Source organism: Cuculus canorus, chromosome 3 (genome assembly GCF_017976375.1).
Source record: "Cuculus canorus isolate bCucCan1 chromosome 3, bCucCan1.pri, whole genome shotgun sequence".
NCBI classification, from domain to species: Eukaryota; Metazoa; Chordata; class Aves; order Cuculiformes; family Cuculidae; genus Cuculus; species Cuculus canorus.
In genome coordinates this window covers 62,825,828-62,846,659 of record NC_071403.1, presented here as the reverse complement: position 1 = coordinate 62,846,659, position 20,832 = coordinate 62,825,828, and the positions used below count along the sequence as shown (strand labels likewise).

The 20,832-nt window shown below is 36.4% G+C and overlaps 1 protein-coding gene across 2 annotated transcripts in view; it reads left to right on the top strand.

The window, feature by feature from the left end:
* The window catches only part of ARID4B (AT-rich interaction domain 4B), a 94,723-nt gene that overhangs the window by 42,423 nt on the left and 31,468 nt on the right, over positions 1 to 20,832 (top strand). Inside the window, exons 6-16 of one of the 2 annotated variants that reach the window (XM_054062574.1) lie at positions 1,345 to 1,424; positions 3,293 to 3,384; positions 5,613 to 5,751; positions 9,435 to 9,514; positions 10,883 to 10,956; positions 11,782 to 11,927; positions 16,618 to 16,690; positions 17,804 to 17,898; positions 19,022 to 19,119; positions 19,329 to 19,596; positions 20,608 to 20,780. In XM_054062574.1, the coding sequence (XP_053918549.1) occupies positions 1,345 to 1,424; positions 3,293 to 3,384; positions 5,613 to 5,751; positions 9,435 to 9,514; positions 10,883 to 10,956; positions 11,782 to 11,927; positions 16,618 to 16,690; positions 17,804 to 17,898; positions 19,022 to 19,119; positions 19,329 to 19,596; positions 20,608 to 20,780 (1,318 nt within the window). The remainder of the gene's footprint in view (positions 1 to 1,344; positions 1,425 to 3,292; positions 3,385 to 5,612; positions 5,752 to 9,434; positions 9,515 to 10,882; positions 10,957 to 11,781; positions 11,928 to 16,617; positions 16,691 to 17,803; positions 17,899 to 19,021; positions 19,120 to 19,328; positions 19,597 to 20,607; positions 20,781 to 20,832) is intronic. The other variant, XM_054062573.1, reaches the window with a different exon arrangement.

Below are 20,832 nucleotides of genomic sequence, written 5' to 3'. Positions count from 1 at the left end.
TCAACAGTTCTGAATTTTGTATAGGCGTAAAAAATTCTCAGAACTAGGTAAAAGCTACTTTCATATCAAATAAATAATAGTCGAGAATTTTCATGTATCTTGTTACATTTTGTATGTTTTTATTTGTGTTAGTATATGTTGAAAATAGAGTACAGCACCCACTATCTGAAAGGGAGACATGGCTGAAAATTGATCTTTATAATCTTGCTGGGCATCCTTTGCTAGCTGACAGCCATTTTCCAAACACTGTTATTTTGACTTTTGTTTGTGAAAGTGTCGACATACTTTTAGTTTTCTACCACGTGATTGAATTTTAATTACACTGACAGAATCCAGCTCAGCAGTACTGTTGGTGGACAGGAGAAAAGATTTGAATGAAATAGTCATGTTAAGAAATTGCTGAAACTTTAAACGTAATATTTTAGTCTAATCTAGGTGGTGTTTCCATGCCCACAGAAGTTGTCAAGGTCACTGCAGTGTGGGGACAAGAATAGAATTGTTATCACCATTGAGGAGGGGAGAGGTGGTTGATTCTTGTCTCACTGGCTGAACAGTCAGTGCAATCGTAGCCCAAGAGTTAGAACTTGTCACCCAGTTGTCATCCATTAAGTATCTGTAGAAGACTTGGCAAAAACTTTTTGTATGACCAGTTTATCAGCTTCTGAAGATCCCACCTTGAATGTGTGCAGTGTGTTTCAGGATTCGAAAGGATGTATGTAGCTGAAGCCAACTGTATCATGAGCTTGTTTCCAGTTGACCTGGTGATAGCAAAGGCAGCAGAAGGTCTGGAAACCAGGAGCTCTATAGTTCTCTTGCTATGGCTGGTTTTGATAACTGTGTGCATTTTGACAATTGTCATCTTCCATAGGCTGATAGTGCAGTTGAGAGAAGTCAGTAGAGAAATATGTTGAAATGTCATGTAACATTAGGCTAATTTTTTTTCTCAAAATAGCCATTTCTGGTTCTTCATAGTAAGCATGGCTTCCATTTAGGTCTTATGGGAGTTATGGTTATGTATTAAAGTTCTGAAAAGATTGAAAGGGTTTTGAGAGTAGTTTTTCAATTGTAGCCTGTGTTGATTTTTAATTTTGTGTTCTGATCCAAGACTTATCTGCTCAACTACTGATTGCTTAAGCTATCACTAAACATACACAAGCACAGGTAGCTTTGATGAGACAGAAGCTTTTTTGAACTGTCTCTGCAGTATCCAGATACAGCTTTGTGTATACAGGAATATCTATATCTCACTCTTTCCAACACACAAGTGAATCACTTGCTGATATCCTGATTGTTAAAAAGTAATAATATTTTTCCCCCCTTGCCTCATTTCCTACCTGGTGACAGTATTTGACGATGGCGATGAGAAGACTCTTAGACGCTCTTCCCTGTGTTTAAAAGGAGAAAGACATTTTGCTGAAAGCGAGGTAATTGAACAATTTTTATGACAACTTTCTATTTAGAAAAAAATAAAAGTGATGTTTTAGTACCTCAGTCTTCAGTATGTTATGTACATCCATGCTACTCAAAATGGGGATTATATTAAATGAAGTCCTCAGGGTCTGGCTTATTCTTTTTTATATGGAGAAATAGGATTAGATTTCACCAAACTGAGTAAGTTAAGAAACAAAACCAGCATTTCATATTTTTCATTTTTATATTATTAATGGTTCATGGATTGTAGACCACACAAAAAACTGTGATCACACAACTACCTTGCTTTATATAAGAAAAAGTATCTGTAAGTATTCATTGGGAAAAAATCAAAATATGGTACATGAAAAAGTGAATGTGCATCTTTGGACATAATTAAGTTCTGGATTTTGGGTAGATCAAGTCTAATATGTAGTGGCTGATAAGTTTGAAAGACCAGTACTTTTTCTTCTAAAAGGGAAGTGATAAGTTGCTGTTACCTGTTAATTTGAAGGCAGTTATTAGTATTTTGAAGCTGGTTAATGTCTTAAAGGTGACTTGCATATTGAAGTGCGCAGACATTTGTAGCGAATTTCAAATAGTTGAAAATTCAGAATGAAGGTTATATGTTCTCATTATGCAAGACTGTCTGGACTGATGGGCAGATTTATGTAAACGTATTAGCTTATTAGAAGGCTACTGAAGACAGGAGGTTTTTGATCTACATAAATATGCCTTGTTGTTGTAGTCGGCTGAGCTTGTTGCCTTCTTACTGCATTCTTGTGAAGGTTTGCATACCTTTTAGAATCCTGATGCAGGATTAAACATATGCAAAGAAGAGGGCTTAATTAACATTTAACATGGTTTCAGAAGTACTACTTTATAGTAAGCAGGTTGAAAATTCTAGTCTATATATATTGATTGGTTTGCGACTCATTTGGCTGAACTAGTAATTTCAGATTATTTCTTCAGATTCTGAGTAACCTTACCTTCAGGTGAACTCCTACTTCTTATTTTATCGCAATTCTTATTGTCATAGCTTTTGATGTCTTGCCAAAAGTCACTAATATGCAATTCTTAGTTACAAGCTCTCAATGAAATACATGTTGTGCCCTTCTAGTAATTACTTCATGTTTGCATAGCTACTCAGCAAGGAATATTTTGTCTCCAGTTTCTTTTACAATTAGACCAGTGCTACACAATTGCTTGTGCCACACAATGCTGCATGTCCCTGAAGTCCTTCTATTGATACTTTAGCATTCTCCATGAATGGAGAAAGTTTGTTCTTGCTCTCCTCTTTTTGATTTGATGCTAATATAGCACCAATTAGCACCCTCTCAGTTATCAATACAGAAACGTACCTAAACTTGCTTTAGAATCTTTCTCTCCCATATCAAATTATGAATTACTATCAAAAAATACAGTTAACTTGTCATGTGTGCTGAGTTATCTTGCAGTTTCCTTTCATAGGGGACCTTTGCTCATTTACAAGTAGATGGTTGGATGTTTAGCTTGATGATGGCACAAGCAGAAAGTCCATCCTGTAGAGATGGAGTATCCCAGATCAGCAGAATACCTGATGCAGAAAATTAAGTCTTTGAATAGTCCAAAGGCAGGACTGTGGGAAAAATTATCGCTGTGTGTTGAACGAAAGTTAATTATTCAGAGAAGAGGGAGAAAGTGTTGTGCAAAAAAAACCCAAATGAAACCCATAACCTTTTAAAATTAAAGCAGTGACGTCTCTGCTGTACCCATGTATTTCCTTTGTAATGAGAGTCTCTCTATTGATGAGAATTACTTTAACCAGATTATACAAACTTCTAGAGAATAATTTATGCCAAATTTTTTATGTGTTGTATATGTATTTTTTTCATTTCAACAGACGTTAGATCAGCTTCCACTCACTAATCCTGAACACTTTGGGACTCCTGTTATAGGAAAGAAAACAAACAGGGGAAGGAGATCCAATCATATGTAAGTTTAACTTCTTTATATCAGTGCTATCTGTATTTAATTCTGAAGCTTTCAATGTGTGTGGAGTTTTATTAGTTGTATGTTCAGGCTTCTCTTATTCAGAAAATGGGAAGCTATATGAAAAGTGTTGCTTAGTGCAAAGATTGAAAGTCAGTTTTATGTGTATTGTTGCATGCAGAAATTACAAGTCTTCATGTAATAGGTATCTAAAATAGTGCTGGGTATAGGCAAGGGTTTTTATTCTTGTTTCTGTTACTTAACTTTGTTTAAGTGAATAATAAAGAAAGTGGAGATGTGCTGTTAAACTGTATTCAGAAACTCCTCTGTATTAGAATATTAGCATTAAGAATGTGTTCAGCTCAAAACTGAAACCATTACAATGCAGTCTTTGTCCAGCTGATGCAAAGTCTTTGTAGAAGGTCCTAAAATCCTCTTGTAAATCTTTGGTTTCTCATCGTAAGGTCTTTGAAGGACTTTTAGAAGTAAGTGAACGGTGTTATGGTTTGCAGCAAAGCTTATTGATAGAAAAACAAAGCTCGAGAGTAGTGTCTGGATTTCCTAGGTGCCAAAATACTTGGTAGGTGTGATATTGAAAAAACAGTGTTAAATTCTCCACTTACCGTTGTTATTTGTGGGTCAGGATTTTTTGTGGTTTGGAGAGGATGTTTTCGGGGTTTGGTTCTGTTTTTAAAGTTTTGAAGTGATAGTGGCTGGGGTGGGAAGCAAGTTTTCATGCTTGGACTACCTTTTCATTCTCTGTCTTTTTGACAGCTTGGAATAAATATTACCCTGTATATACAGAGGCACTATAAATTTACTCAATTACTGATTTACTAATTTGTGATGTATTGATGGAGAAAGATGGAAGAAGCTGGCATATGCCACAGAGAATGTGATTGCAGCATCTGTGGTGTCTGTTACTGGGTTGTGGTTTTCTCTGTTTGTTGAACTGTACAGGACAGGAACGGCACACTAATTATTAATTATAAGTTAAAGAGACTGACTGAATTAAATAAAAAGACAAATTTGCTCAGATACTGGTACTAGATTGTAGCCTCTCTAAAATAGTCCTGGCTTTTCTTTCTAGTCCTTGACGTCTTTCTCTCCCCACAAGAGTTTTGCAAACCACAGAAAACCACCTGAAAGACTGTGCTGTTTTAAGAGAGATCATTACCTTAAAAAAGGACGTTCAGGGGGAAAAAAACGAGTGTTTTTTCAGCACTGCAAACCCTGACATAAAATTAGGGTGGGGAAAATGAAACATAGTAATTTGCCTTAGACTGTAAGACCCCCCCATTGCCTTCTGTTACATAAATGCTAACTATGATTCTTTTGTTACTGTTGAACTTTGTACTCAAAAGTAGCGGACAATGGCTTTTAAAATTCTGCTTGTTGCATTTGTTGAAAAAGCTGTGTATTTTCTAAGCATTAACTTTCAAATTTACCAGTAAAAAAATATCTAGACAGAGCCAGGAGTACTGGGGAATTTTTAATTTTTAATTATTTTTTATCAGTTTCAGGTAACTTTTGTTGGAGTAGTTTTGTACGTTTACATTCCTCATATGGTTAAAAACAGATGCAACGTTGTACTGGAACAATCAAAATAATGAGCCAGAACTATTTTTAATCAAAATGTATTTGCACCTTTCCCCATCTAGTACATTCCAACACTTCATTCATTCAATGTGAAATTCAAAGTTACTGAAGTGCTTCACTGCACGTCTTTAAAGAACTGTTTCAGAACTTGTTTTTCTTTTGGCTATTCATCTTCATAGCTGATGTTTCTTTTTCAGAAACTTCCGAAAATACCTTTTATTCTGTATGGCTGTTAAAATAAAAGTGTAGGGAAATTAAGAGCAAAACCAAAATAGTTTAGCTTATTGTTGGTCCAGAACTGCGACAGTATTTCTGAGCAGTGCTTCACTAGGGCAGAATTCTTGTTCTAAATGTCCTGACAGTGTGTTTCTGTTCTTCCATGTGGATGCATTGTGGTGGTTTGTTTGGTTTTTGTGTATATTACATGTGTATGTTAATTTCTGCATTGGTAATATTTGAGTTGTTCTTATAATATCCTTATAAATACTTCTATTCATTTTTATCGTAAAACATGTAATAGGCAATTCAAGTCACTATTATTCATGTCTTTCTGACAAAGAGCTTTGGGTCTTCAGTTATTATAATAGGCAAGATTTGAATAGTTGAGTTTTAAGTGTTTTTCTGTTGTTTAGTCCTGAAGAAGAATCTTCATCCTCTTCCAGCGATGAAGATGAAGATGATAGGAAACAAAGTGATGAATTACTAGGAAAAGTCGTGTGTGTGGACTGTCTCAGTGTGGATAAAAAGAAAGCTCTGTCATTTCCAGCTTTGGTAAGAGTTTAATCTTTATTTTAATTTTGTAAAGTTTGTTTTGTTTTCTAGACACCAAACAAAGGAATTGTGGTTTTTTTAATTTATTGTTGATGGATTAATCTGTGTTTTATTAAAACTTAATATGTTTTTCTAATTTGAATATATCATAATAGCCAAACAAAATATTATATATGTAAATGTTTGTTTACAAAAACTGATTGCTAACTTGGCTTTAGTTTAGTGTAGCTCCAGAGCTGCTTGTCCTAATTCCAGTTCAGTTTAGTACTATTGAACTAAAATTTTGAGGGTTCTTTCATATGCTATTGAATGTCATTTTTCTGAGCTACCAGCTTTTATCAAGGAAGAAAATACAATTAAGTACAAAGAGAGAAGTAGTGCTTTGCTAGGTTTTCTTTTCTACATTCGATGTAAATGTATTTGATAATAAAATCAAATACTTTTTCTTTGTTGCTATGGTAGGTAGTAGAGAATTGGCCAATAGATTTCCTTTGAAAATGAGCTTGTAGTCTTTTAGTACAAAATATTTTGTTTTCCTTTAATCTGATTAAAGACTTTTTTTTTACAAATAAACTTATAAAACATCACTGTTAGTTAGGCTGTGTATAAACTGACTGATATATTTGGAAATCAGTGTATTTCCATATATGGTACCTTCTAGTGCCATGCTTTTTAGTTTTTATTTCATTTTTAAGTGTAACTATTTGAATTTCTCCCTGGCAGTGAAAGCTTAGAATATGTGTGTAATTTTAGGAGGGCTGTGCTTTGATTTTAAATAGATTCCATACAGTAACATTTAACTCTTTTCAGTGCATACAGTAGCTCTCAGTTGCAACATTCTGCTTGTCACCTCCTGTGCTTCCTAATGGAGTCCAGATGCTTTTCAGCAGGACTTCTCTTGGAATAGCTGGTGGGAGAGAATGAGTCATGGAAGTCTTTTTTACAGCAGGGGAGAGGGCAGAATATACTTCAAGGAGGTATCGTGTTAACGACAGATAGCTTTAAGAGACAAGAAAACTGAGCTGTTTCCTTCACTGAAAGCTGTTGTCGAGATTGCTGCAATATCACCTGCCTCACAGTTGCACTCTGAGAGGCGATCAGTTGGACTGCCTTGAGTGGTTTTCCGTCACACTGTTGGGTTAGCCCTTCTGGTCATGCGTGTGACAGCAGTTTCCATGGCAGCCTCTCTGGTAGGTGTTGGGCTCACATGTGATTAATGTGGTGCTGCTCAGGATAGCTCTGGGTCAGACCTGAAAGGTTAACTGAGTTGTTGCCTCTGCTCCCAAGGTGTAGTTAAGATACACGCTGTTATTTCTTTGGCTTTCATTTGGAGATTGTAATAGCTGGTTCTTCATGGAAAGCTTCCTTCAATGAATGATAGGCAGTAGAGGGATAAAGTTTGAAGGTGGAGCTCATTAACTCTGAAATAGCTTATCCTAGATTAACTGTTATTTTAGTAATCAGGTTTATAGCTCTGCAAATAAACTTCATATTGCATTTAACCTGAAAGGTTGTGTCAAAAAATAGATTTATGTTCCAAATAGCCTTGTTTTATTTAATCCCTTCCCCTGTTGCTCCATTCATTTACGTTGTAAGCAGGCTACCTTTACTATATCAACAAGTAATTTTATCTTACTACTGATAAATTTTTGCTTTAACTTTATGTTATCGTAGTTGTAATTAATAATGAAATGAAAATTCAGGTTTAATATGCTGAAGAATATGTATCCCTGAATTACTTCGTTATTAATGATACTGTGTACAGACAGGCTTTGTGTATGAGCACAGAGAACGTTGTGTGAGTTTATTATGTGAAAAGAAGTTCAGGGATTAGTCTAAACCTTTGCAGCAAATAACAGTTAAGATTAGCAGTGGAAACTGATTACTTTGGCTATCAGTGCTACAATCAGATAGTCTGTTGCTTGGAAATGTAAAACTGCAGAGGAGGTCTAAATTTGCTAAAAATTATTCTGAGGACTCACTGATTGATTACATTGTTTTATTCCTGCCTGCATGATGTGTTTGGGGTTTGCTGGGTTTTTTGGTTTGCTTTTTCTGTTGGGAGGGTGGAGGGTGGGTGAGCAGTGCAGGATGGGGTGGGTGGATTGAGAGTAACAGCGAGTTGCAATTGTAAAAAGGCCTGGCAGTTGCTCCTTATGTTAAATAGTATGATTTAGTGAGCCTTATATCATAGCTTAGTTTTAATGTGTACTTAAAGGCTTTTGGAAGGTGCAGGGAGGAAATCTGCTTACAGCATTTTCGGAAAATAGAGTTTACGTAGGATCATCTCTGTCATCCTTCTGTGACTCCAGTGGAGTTTATTTTGCAAGGAAATAGAGAAAACTTGATTCAGGCAAAACTGAGGTGATGTGGCTTGATGTAAAGGTATGATGTGAGGTTGTGGTAGGCAGTTTTCCAGCCTCTGAGTGGATTTCTGACTACGAAGATCTTGATGCTTCTAAGAAACCAATAGCTAAAGCCAGAAGAGCCTTTCTCCATCTTTGGAGAGTTAGGAGTTTCTACCTGTCTTTCAAATAGGGGAGGATGATCACTGTCTTTTACCTTGGGATTAAAACACTGTTGCAAACTATATCTCAAACTGAATTTAAATTAGTAAGTTGTAGTTTTGTAAAGTGGAGACTCTAGAATATATTGAATTTGGAGACTTTGGCTGTTAAGTTTAATTTTTCTTGAAGCATATTTAGCCCTTGCTCTGTGATACACAGCTCTATTTCCAAATCTGTTGGAGCTTTTGACTTTACCTTCTGAAATTCTCTATGGCTACATTAGGAGATAAGAAACATTTTGTCATGCAGTACCTTTATGTGTTTGGTGGAAAAAGTATGACTGGAAGCAGTTGATGTAAGATAGAAGAGGTAGTACTAGGGCTAAATTAGGACTGCAGTCATTTTCTGCTCCTTGGGATTTTGTAGCAGCCAGGATTTTCTAAACTTTCAGGGAACTGTGCACATTTCCAGAGAAGAGAGGTGAGTGATGGAGAGCATTGCTTTTCTGCTCTGTAACTCTGGAAATTAAATATGTATTTTTTTCTATGAAATTCCTGAAGCTTCTTAATTAGAAACTTGTATCCTGGTTTAACAGAACTTAAATAGCTTTTAAATTTGCAACAAATAATTAGTATATTGTCTCACTGCTAGACTTAATTACTTCTTGAATTAAAGAACCTATTGTAATACTTGTACTTGAGACAGTTCTCTCTCCTAAGTATGAATGATGAATCCTCCATTATAAAATTGTATTTTATAAATCCTGTATATCTTTGTTTTTGAAACTCTGTGTGATTACATACTAGCAATTTGTGGAAATCTTTTAGAAGAGATCTCTCAACTCAGGTGGAAGCTCTGTCCTTTTAGGATGAGGAGTAGGATAACCTGTAGTGACAGCGTGACAGGTACTTAACTTTTGTCAGAATGCTGTCATTTCTTAGAAACAATGTCCTCTCTGGCAGCAGCTGTTGGTTTCCTTCAGGAAGCAAGCATGAACTCATGCATCCAGTTATTTCAGGAGGTCATCACTCCTGTGCTTTGAGGGATCTCAGTTACTTCCATCTCGGTCTTGCTAAGGAGAAATGAACCCAAAAGATTTTTGAGAAACACAGATATATGTTACTGTCTTGTTTTTACCTTTTCTCTCTAAACTTCACATTTGTATTCTCTTTACAGGTGGTTTGTCCGGATTGCAGTGATGATATTGCAGTGAAGAAAGACAATATTCTTGTTCGCTCTTTCAAGGATGGCAAGTTGTGAGTAGCAATGTAGAGCTTGATGATTGGATAAAATCTATACTAGTCAAGTGAAATGCAGTATGAGATGTGTTGGGTAAAGTATTAATAACATCAATAAGCTCAGTCAGTTTCGGCCAAGATTTTTCTAATATTTAGAAAACTGTTAACAGCCTGCTTTGTGGTGAATTTAATCTTGAACTTTGTCATTATTAATAATAGGTAGCATAAATCTATCTGTCTTAGTTTTAATTTCATTGTTACAATGTTGGCGAAAGTAGCTGTGATTTGAGACTTAGAGAATGGCCTGAGGCTCTTTCCTGCTTTTGTTGGAATAGAGCAGTGGTTTTGGATATGTGGCCGTAAGCTTACCCAGCTGCAGAATGGGATAGATGGGGAGTATGCATGCATGCGCATACACCATGTGCACACACAGAGATTCTCTTTCTTTTTTGGAATTAGTAAGGCATATGTTTATCTCAGTCTAGGCTACGTATTCTCACATTGTTCGTAAAGAGCTGTAACACTGCTCAAAGTAGGAAAGAAAATAGAGAAACGTAGAACACCAGACTGTGTGTTATTTATAATAGAATAAGGAGCTTTGTGTTCTTAAACTCATGTTGGTCAGGAAGGGGGACTGGTGGATGCTAATACAATTATTGTTTCTAGGTAGTAGTTTTTATTTAAAAAGCTGCAACTGTTCATTGTGCTTGGTTCAGTTTAACAGAATACTTTTACAGAAAGGATATAATGATATTTAACAGTTTCATTGCGGTTTGATTACTTACTAAGTCTGGGCTATTGCTTTACCACTCAATAGTTCTTCAGGCATCAGTGCATGTCACTGGAGAAACACATATAAGCCTGTGCACTCGCAAGCACATACTCCCTCCCCACAAAGCTGCATTTCAGAGTTGTTTCCTTGAACTGAGCCACAGTAGAAATGAAGAAGTGCTTTGTTTTTTCAATTTGGAAGTCTCATTTCATCCTGACAATTTATACTAACACCCCTTTATGTTTTAAGCAAGGTAGGGTTTTGTTATTTGTAGGTGAGTAGTTACTTGTTAAATTACCGTGAGGTTTTTTTTTTAAGTAATGTGTACTTAGGACATTCCCGAAATTACCTGTTAGTGGAATAAGAATGCTTGCTTTAATATGCAGTGAATGCATATTGGATAATCTAGCCAAGTTTCTTTTGAAGTTTTGTTTTTAATCCACTGACTAATGCTGTACCAGACTAATATTGAAGAATTATCAAGATATACTTCATATACTTCTTCTCTGTGTTTAGTAAATGTGTTATGGTCTTAATCATAACTTATTGTGCTGTTAATTTAGTTTTCATATATTTTAAAATATTATTTTTTAAACACTTTCTAAATTATTTAGCCTGTCTGTGCCAAGAAAAGATGTTCGGGAGATTAGTGAAACTTCACCGAAGCCTGACGCTTTGTTAAGACAAGGTAAAATAACTTTCCTTGAGACAACACATGTGTATGTATTTACTTTGTTATGCAAATTGGACTAAATTTGTGGTAGATTGGTTCGTGTCTTAAAAATGCTAAAATATGGCATCTTTTCCTATAGTGTAATATGTTGAAGGAGAACATTTCTGAAAATCTAGAGAAACCTTTTTTTAAAAAAACAGCAAACAAAACCAACCCAGTGAAAAAAACCCTAGCAACCACTCCCAGAAACACTCTACCTCGCTTGTTTTAAACGTAGACATGCCACAAAAGGGATAGACCCATACAGCACACACTGGCTTTATGTTGTTTAATATTTGACCTTTTGCGTTAGATCTTCCTGGAGTTACTCACCGTAGTATGTCCGATAGTTACAAGTAAGTTACCATTACACACTCATACGAAACTGCAATTATGGATTCATTTGGAAGTCTTTAAGTTTTTGTCGTCAGACTTTTAGACTGCTTATTTTTTGATCATTCCCTCCCTGTTCAATATACATAAACCGTGGTGTAAAACTGTTGGAATAGGGATTCTTTCAACTAAATTTTCATGTATCCTCTAGTACAGAAGATCCTTCCTTGTGTCCATAGACAGTAACAGTAGCTCTGAATAATTTGATGCATAGAGAACCCAAGGTAAATTTGTCTGAGTAAGACAAATGAGAATGGACAACACAGGTTGAGGTTCTTTGAATTTGGGGCTGGAATTATTAATTAGCAGTCTTTCCTTCTCACCCCACCCTCCTGCCCCCAACTACTTTGAAATGTTTGGTCAAACTGATACTTCCTGCAGTGCTAATGAATGCTGATCCTTTTACAGCTTTTGACCAAGCCCTTGAATTCCGTAAAAACAGAACTGTTCCTAGTAACTGGAAAACAGAATTAAAAGAAGATAGCTCCAGCAGTGAAGCTGAAGAAGAAGAAGAGGATGAAAAAGAAAAAGAGGATAACAGCAGTGAGGAAGAGGCAAGTGGAGTTAGTAAAAGGCCATAGATACGCAGCTGATAAAAATTAGCAGGACTAATATTTAAGGTGGTCTTTTTAACATTAGGAAGCGTTTAAGGTGTTAGCATAGGCAACATTGTTAATATAGGCAACATTCCTTCCAGCTTGCAAAATCTTTATTCAACAAAGATCAGTTAACATGAAAATATCAACTTGAAAATCTAACAAATATCTTGTGAGTCACTACACAAAAAACATTGAGCTTTGAGTCGAAGATGAAGTCATTAGGGACTAAAGGAAAATAGAAATAAAAACTGAAAGGAAGATGCTGGCTTAGAATCTTTCCTGTGCTAATCTCAGTGCAGTGGCAGACGGGGTTGCAGTAGCTGCTAGGGACTGAGCAAGATGAAGAGGGGTAGATACTGGTGTCTGCTGTAATGTGTATTGTACCGTCTGGTGGTACTTAAAATCTGTATCTTCCCATTATCACTTTTGCCCTCACTAGGATTTAAAAGCTGTTCTCTAACTTGTTATGCAACTGCCAGTAATGCAGTAGACTGAAATTCCCATCAGTACTGCAATTGTATAGGAGGAACTTAACTGGCTTGGATTGTAAGCAGTTATTACAGTCCTTCTCTCAATACATCCTCCTTGGAGATTTTGGGTCTAGCATAGCAGAAGATGGTGTTCCATCTTTCATTCATTGATTTCTTTATTTTTGAAATTTGTTGGGAGACTGTGAAGATATGAAGTAAAAATTTTGCACCTCTCCATGCTCATGAACTTATTCTGAGTCTTCTTGAAGCTCACAGGAGATTATCCAGCTCTGATGAAAAGTTAAAAAGCCCATTTTGCAGGGGGCTATGCTCTGCCTAGTATTTTATAAGTGAGAAGCCCTTCCTTATGCTCCCCACAATTCCTTGACTTTCAGAGGAGGTTCATGTCTAGCCCCTCGGTGTGATAAGTATAGATAGGTTTGTACTTCTGCAGGTTGACACACAATCTTTATGTAGTGATCATTCTCTCACTACTTCTAGGTAAAAAATTCACTAGTCTTTAGCTACAGTGATTGTAATTATTCGATCTTGTGCCCCTTGTACACCTTCTCTCCTGGTCCCATTAGTTGCATGTGATAGCTAGTCATTTTATGTGCTAGACAGGAAGGTCTCACCTTGCCCAAATATTTTGGGATTTACTGTGACATCTCTTGTGATAATTTCCTCTCCAGTATCCGATGTTTCAGTCACCTGCTGAACTAGGAGTCTTCTATAACAGTCAAAATATATCTTTTTCCTTTCTCTCTTCTCAGTGGTCAATGGCATGTGGGATTTCTCTCCACCGATCTGTCTCTGAGCAGTTTCTGCAGCCTTCTGTCCTTTTTTTTGTCTTCCCCCCCCCCCATTAGTTTGCACCTTTAACCTCCTAGCTGTCGAGCAGCATCTGTTCTCCATTGGGACCTGTGAACCTGGTCTTGGGACTTTGTTATCCACCTGCAGATTGTTCTAGTGCTTTCCAGGATGCGAAAAAATATGACTAGTAGCCCTCAGGCCCTCCATGTGGTCCTTGTACTCATGAACAGCAACAACCACAACAACAAAGACTCTTGCGTATGTCACTGCAGTCCTCATATGCATACAGGATAGGAGTATCTATATATTCACACACACTCCTATAGGTATATGGGTCCTCCTATGAATATCATGTATCTGTATAGATACTTAGATGCTTCTGTTATATATAGATAGGAGTTGACCTGCAAATTCTCTCTGATTCTCTTCTAAGAAGACAGGTTGCCTTTTTCTTTCTTTTTCTGGAAAACAACCTTTCTTTCCTTTACTGTACCTGACAGAAGGTAGAAGGAGTTGACAAAGACCCCTTTTTGTAGTGCCGGGCAGTAATACTGTGTGCATTTTATGCGTTGTCAAATCATGTTGCTTCTTTTCTGTATTTCATTTATCATACATCTAAGCCACTTTGTTTTTACCTTTAGAACATGAACTGATAGATTAGAGCCTGCAATGACCTGCTAGCGCTATGGTTGTCTTAACTTACAAGTATGCAAAGATGACAGAGTATGACATGCCTGCTTCAAGGTGTTATCTAGGATGCCTTATTGTCTAACTTTTTTGTCGTTTAAGAGATTCCATAAATGTTTGGATGTCAGTAGCAGACTTTATTATCGTAGTATAATATGTACTGATTTTGCAGAGATTCTCAGAAAGTGAAAGTATTTTTCAGAGGCATGGAGGGCCTTCAGTTTTTCTCCTTAGCACACTTTCTTAGGAAGTTGGCTTGGTCTCTCTATTGGGAAAATTAATAAGGAGTATCCACTTGCCTTTCTGGCACCCCTGTAGATTATCACGTTTGAGACATAAGAGTACACTTCAGGCATTGGATCTTAAGGTGAGAAAGGAGTGGCAGTATTTTATTCAGCCTCTTTTATCACCTTTACTTTAGTTCCCTTAATATTTGAAAAGCATACATTCCTTCTTAAAGACACTGGGTTTCCTGAAGGTTTACTTCAATGATCGTCCAACTACTCTAAATGCTCTGTGAGACCATTTTCTTAGGGTAAGCATTCTCTTATTGGTGAGGAACATGAAACCCAAGTAGGTGCTTATGCTCTCTTTGCCATGATCCAGCGTATGCTGGTAAAAGTCCTTTCTAAGTATTTGTGGTGTGAGATTAAAACAAACAAAAGCAACCCCCAAACCTGTGTTGATTATACTTGAGTCATTTGTTCTCTGTGTTCATATTCATGTTTCATGATTGGAAGCTGAATCCTTTGCTTGCTGGCAGTGTTCTCTTTACCAGCTTTGCCTGTGAAATGTGAACATTCTTTACCAGGTGTTTGTACTATATGCAGGGCTGCATCGTCACCTCATAGCTGTTGGTGAAGAACTGCTAGATAATGCCTGATTTCTGATGCCCCTGCCATCTGAGGATATACCTAGTTAGACTGGTTGCAGTCCTCTAACCAGGCTGTCCTTGCTGACGGCAGTAGCCTGCTCTGAGCTCTGCTGGTGTACTGGGTGTCAGATAGATGCTCATCACGTAATGCCCATCACAGGCTTTCTTCTTGCATTGCCTTTGCAAGACTGTGAAATATTTTCATTGAATTTCTCTTGATAATAATACCTAAATGACAGCACTTTCAGCATATTCTGAATTACTGGTTCTTCCTTTTTTGCCTGTTTGCTCTGCTATGGCCTCCAAGTGCATTTAGTGGAGAAGTGGAAGTATAGAATAAAAAACTACTCACCAGCAGTAGTTACAGTCTTCCTTGACCTTATTTTCAGTCACCTATCTCTTTATTAAATAGCTTCAACAGATGATGTGAGGTTTTGGGGTTATTTTTTGTTCTTTTCCTCTGATGTGTTCAATACTGATATTCTGTGTCTTTTGTTTTCTCAGTCATCTTGCTATAACTTTAAAGGCAATATGTTTTGTCCCCTTGCTTCAGGGTAGGAAAAGCTTTAATACTCAGTACAAGGAGACTGTTGAGAAATGGAAAAGATAAACATGGAATGAAAATGCGCTAAAGAAAGATAATTTATTTTAGATTTTTATTAGATATTTTTGGAAACATTACTGGTAGTATTAAGAAAAAAATATGCTGAAAATTAATTAACTTGTATTTGGCATATAGTTTTGAGGTGGCTTAGTTGGTAGAATTTAAGACTTCTGATTATATTACTATCTTATTGCTAATGGTTGTGGCAAAGCCATTTCTTAAGGAAATTATGAGGTGTTATAAAATAAGCCCTATATAGTGCTTTGTTATGAAACTCCATTGTTTATTAATCGAAGTAAATTGAATAAAAAGATATTTTAGTGCAGTGAACTAAGCATCCAAAATATCCATTGATATTTCAGTTCTAGGATTGATCCTGCTCATGAAATGTTCAGCTGGTGCCCCATTGCAGTGTGCATGTGCTGCCGTTGGCTTCAGTTTGCCAGTAGTGCGGATTAGAACTCCTGAGAAAGCACAGCTGCCTTTTTCCTTTTCACTTCATCCCTGAAAGTGACATAGTGACAGAAGACAGGACAAGGAGGAATGGCCTGAAGCTCCGCCAGGGGAAGTTCAGGCTGGATATCAGAAAAAATTTCTTCACGGAAAGAGTCATCGGGCACTGGAACAGGCTGCCCAGGGAAGTGGTCGAGTCACCTTCCCTGGAGGTGTTTAAGGAATGGGTGGATGATGTGCTTAGGGACAAGATTTAAGGGAGTGTTAGGAATGGTTGGACTCGATGATCCAGTGAGTCCTTTCCAACCTGGTGATTCTGTGATTCTATGATAGTGTATCCAGGCATCAAGGAGTCGCTTATCTGCTGCAGAAATAGTCCTAAGATTTCTGATATAATCTCTTGACCATTAAAAGTGGTGTCTCCCAGACTTTCTTTGTAAGTGGACGAAATTGAGACTACATCTTGATCTATGATATCACTCGTGATTCTTCAGTGATTGATCAAAAATCCAATTTCAATGTGTCTTTACAGTTTTTGTTTTGTATATTTTGAGAAACTGGCTTATGAAAGGTAGTTCTGTGTGGCATAGCTCTGAGAGCAGGAGTCTCTGTATAGAATCTGTTGCTGACCAGCGTAAAAAAAGCTTGGTCATTTGAACTGAAATTGTCACTGCCGTGTATTTTTTAATGAAGGACTGTAACTCAAAATGGTGATAATTTTCTTGTGTGCATTATGTTAAACAGGAAGAAATAGAGCCATTTCCCGAAGAGCGAGAGAGCTTTCTTCAGCAATTATACAAGTTCATGGAAGACAGAGGTAGGCGTTTTAATGTTTGACTTTTAGAAGCTGAAGATAAATGTATTGCTTAGCAGTACTTTAAGGAATTGAGTCTGTTAACTTAGTGTTTTACAGTTTGATTTTGGAAACAGTGAGTCTCTGTTCATCACTTCTGAATTCCTTATTATTTAGAAGATAAGTTTGTCACTTGAGTCTTCTCCTAAAGTACAATCATTTATTCTTGCTTTCAGAAATAAACAGATAGTACCTTCTATATCCTAGTATATTTTCTTCTCTGTACTTACGGTGTGTATAACTAAACATTTAATATTCTCAATCATATTAATGTATATACTCAGTTTAATAACTTTAAAGCACATAAATAAAATAAAATTTACCCCTGACCTCCCCTTTTTAGGATCGTGGGAAAATGGGTTTACTTTGTGCTAATTTTCTTGGGTGAATACTGATCACTTAAATGCATGAGCGTTATAAGTAAGGCAGATAGAAATGCTTTTAAAAGCAAATGCCATTTATTACATTAAATCTTCACCAGATATTTATACACTACAAGGGAAGTACAGTGTCTGAGGAGGCATGGATGAAAGTGTTTGTATTTAGATTAGCATGATAACTAGTTAATTTCGTATCTTTTTAATTATATGTGAGGATGAGTTGAGGAACTGTTTACAAGAGATGACAATGTGGAAGTCACTGCTAGCGTGGGAAGTTTCAGCTCTTTGAAGCATTGTGGGATTTGATTCCCGGGAGGTTTTTCGATTTTTTCGATTGTAGTGAAAAGACTATTCTGGTATTTTTAGATGTAATTGTTTCAGGGAATGAAATAAAGCTATGTATAATATAGGTAGGAAAAAAGATATACCATTTGTGTGTATTCAGTAGTATATGGAAGAATGCAAATATATGACTTCAAATTACATTACTGAACTACAGGCAGAAGGGGTTATTAAGACTTATTGAGTCTGTTTAGTTTCATGAAGAGAAAGTACCAGATGCATGAGGTGGTCAGAGGGAAGGTTTTACAGTACTATATTTAAAAGTGTAGTAGTGCATATGATTGCATATGATGGATTTCATGTTATTCTGAAAAAAACAACTTCAAAACACTGTAATAACTGTCTTTCCTCACAGGGACTCCTATAAACAAACGACCTGTATTAGGATATAGAAATTTGAATCTCTTCAAATTATTCAGACTTGTACACAAGCTTGGAGGATTTGATAGTGTGAGTATTAGTATGATGAGTATTCCAGACCTGTAAAATATGAGGATGCTGTTAAATTATGTTTAAGCAGTTATAAAGAAGAATCTTACATGGGAGCTTTAGAGGTATGAAAATTGAATACTGCACCTATGTAAGACACCCTGTAGCTCTGAAAAGTGTGCTTTAGCAGAAACCAGAAACTTAATTATACTCTAAATAAATTGCATATCTACTCTGTGTGTTTAATTATTGCCGCATAAAATCTGCCAGGGTTTTGGTTTTATGATATTTAAAGAAGTGTTGGATGCAAGTTGTTAGCTCAGAAAATGAAAAGAGTCACTGCTGAATAAAATCACAGAGACAAGTGATCTAGTTTAAAGTCTGATGTGAGGCCCTTAATTCCTACCTGTTCTGGGCAGTGTATTGAAGAATGTGCTGGCTGAGATTAGTGGGATTAGTTTTGGAGAGGTAATTGAAACATATGGAATTCATGGCCAAGCAGGTTCTATTACTGCTTTGGACTGCTTGCCATGAATTTAGCCTGTTAGTTGAGAAGGTATGTTTATGCAGTGACACCTTTATGATATACAAGAGAGGATCTTGTACTTGGGTATTGCAGTACATCCGCTTTACTTTCACGCATAGTTAGAAATGAGCATATCACTGTCACAAAACTCTGATTCCAAAGGGTATATTAAGGACATAATGAAAGACCAGTAGCCACTGTACCTGGTGCAGAACTGCAAAGGCTGAGTATTGTTAATGCTTTGAATGGTTTTTGGTTTTTTTTCTTTCAAATTTAATTAGAATTCTAGCTCTGATAGTTAAGAATTACTTTAAATATAAAATTGAAATGATGTACTGATTTCTCTGTTCCTTGTATTTTGTTTCGTTTGTTTATTACCACCTGAAGAGGAAAGCCTGCTGTGGCTTAATGAAATACAGAAATGCTAAATTGCTTAAAGTAGTTGCATTAGACTGCAGTTTGCATTACAGTGAAACACTATGTGTGTGATAAATAGTAGTTGTATAGATCAGAGGAAATTACAACTTTGGAAAATAATTATAATTAAACTTTATTAACTTAGTGGTTTTTGTATTGGTGAACTAATTAAAAAAAACATGGCATCATTTTCTTTAACAGATTGAAAGTGGAGCAGTGTGGAAGCAAGTTTATCAGGATCTTGGAATCCCTGTATTGAATTCAGCTGCAGGATACAATGTTAAATGTGCATACAAAAAGTAAGTTATAAAGCTGTGAAGTTTGTGCTAAACAGCACTGGAATGAAATCGTTATCCCGTGGTAGTGGTGACATACATGTAGTCCATAATTCTTTAGTTCTAATACAATTTTTTAGACTTTAAACACACTCTTCATGTTTAGCTTCTGTTAGGCAGTATGTTCTTTCTTGAAACAAACTTGCTTATCGGAAGCAATTTTTTTCTTTTAGATATCTCTATGGTTTTGAAGAGTATTGTACTTCAGCTAACATTGAATTTCAAATGGCATTGCCAGAGAAAGTGACGAGCAAGCCTTGTAAAGACTGTGAAAAAGAAAAAGAATTGAAGATGCGTGAAGAACCAGAGCAGGAATTAAAAGAAATAAAAGTGGATAAGGAGGAGCACAAGCAGGAGGAAGTAGCAGTAGTACAACAAGAAGAAAAAAAGTTAGCTGAGAATGTTAATGAATCTAAAGAAAATGATAAGCCCTCTGTTCTGGTAAAATATTTTAATGTTCATATTATACCCTGTTTATAAAGTCAGGTGATGTGTTGATAACCGTGAATTCATTCTAAGATTGAAATGTCCATAATGGATTTAAAATAAAACAAAAATGTGCTGTAAATCTAATTCAGTACAACACATTTGAGCTGTATGTATCCATAGGTGCCTGTTCTAGGGGGTTCATGATGTCAAATTGTCTGACCTTTTAGGAAGCAGCTGCCACACTGCGTTTGTTTGGGAGCCTCCAAGGTCAAATGGAGATTAATTAGCATGCAGCTTTATGCTGATCTGGGTAATGCATGCTTACAGCTAACTACAGTGCTGATACTTTTATTTTGTGTTTAGACATGCTTTTAAGCCCTCATAAATCTTGCTTTTACTTCTCCACTCTGTAGAGACCTGGGCCGTATGACTTTACACAGTGGCCTAATGTAGTTCAGTGGTTCAGAAATACAAACATAGCTTTTCAAAATCCAGTGTTGATTCTGATTTTAGCAAAGGAAGCCCATGGTGGTAAGCTGAAGTGCTGTGCTGTGCAGACCGTAGCACTTTGCTCTGGAAGCAGTATAGTTCCTCAAGTCAGTGTGCAACACAACTGTAATGCTTTTGCGTGTGTGTGGCAAGCCGGCCTTGGCTTATCTGCTGGTGCTAACTCTGGGGTGAATATCTGGTGGGTCAGTGCTGATTTCTCTGTATCCTAAGTGAAGACATAACACCATGAAGTGTTCATCTTAGGGATTGCTTTGTAGTTCAGGTCAAAGAGCAGCGTGCCTCTATCATTGTGACAAAACTAGCCAGGACACTGACTGGAACTTAAGTCTGTTATGTTTAGCTTGAGATTTTCAAAAGAAAAAACAGCAGAAGTGCTGTAATTTTAGAACAGGCCTTAGACTCTGAATTTTTTTTCTGCTCATATACCTTTGGTGTAATTTTGTCTGGCTTTTCTTAAATGTTTTGTGGCTTTTGTTTCACCTTATAAGTTAACTGAAGGTTTTATTATCCTAGGGAAACAAAAAAAATTTGCCAGATTCTGCGTATACTCAGCCTGATCAAGAAAAGGACTTAAATATAATCAAAACAGAAGATGAATCCAAACTAGAAGATAAAGAGGAGGAAAAGATTAAAGAAATGGAAAATGCTACTGTAAACACAGACATTGAAGAAAAAGAAAAATCAGGGTAAGTTATGCTGTTTATAGTCAGGTTAAGGTATCTGATGTGTGTTCATTAA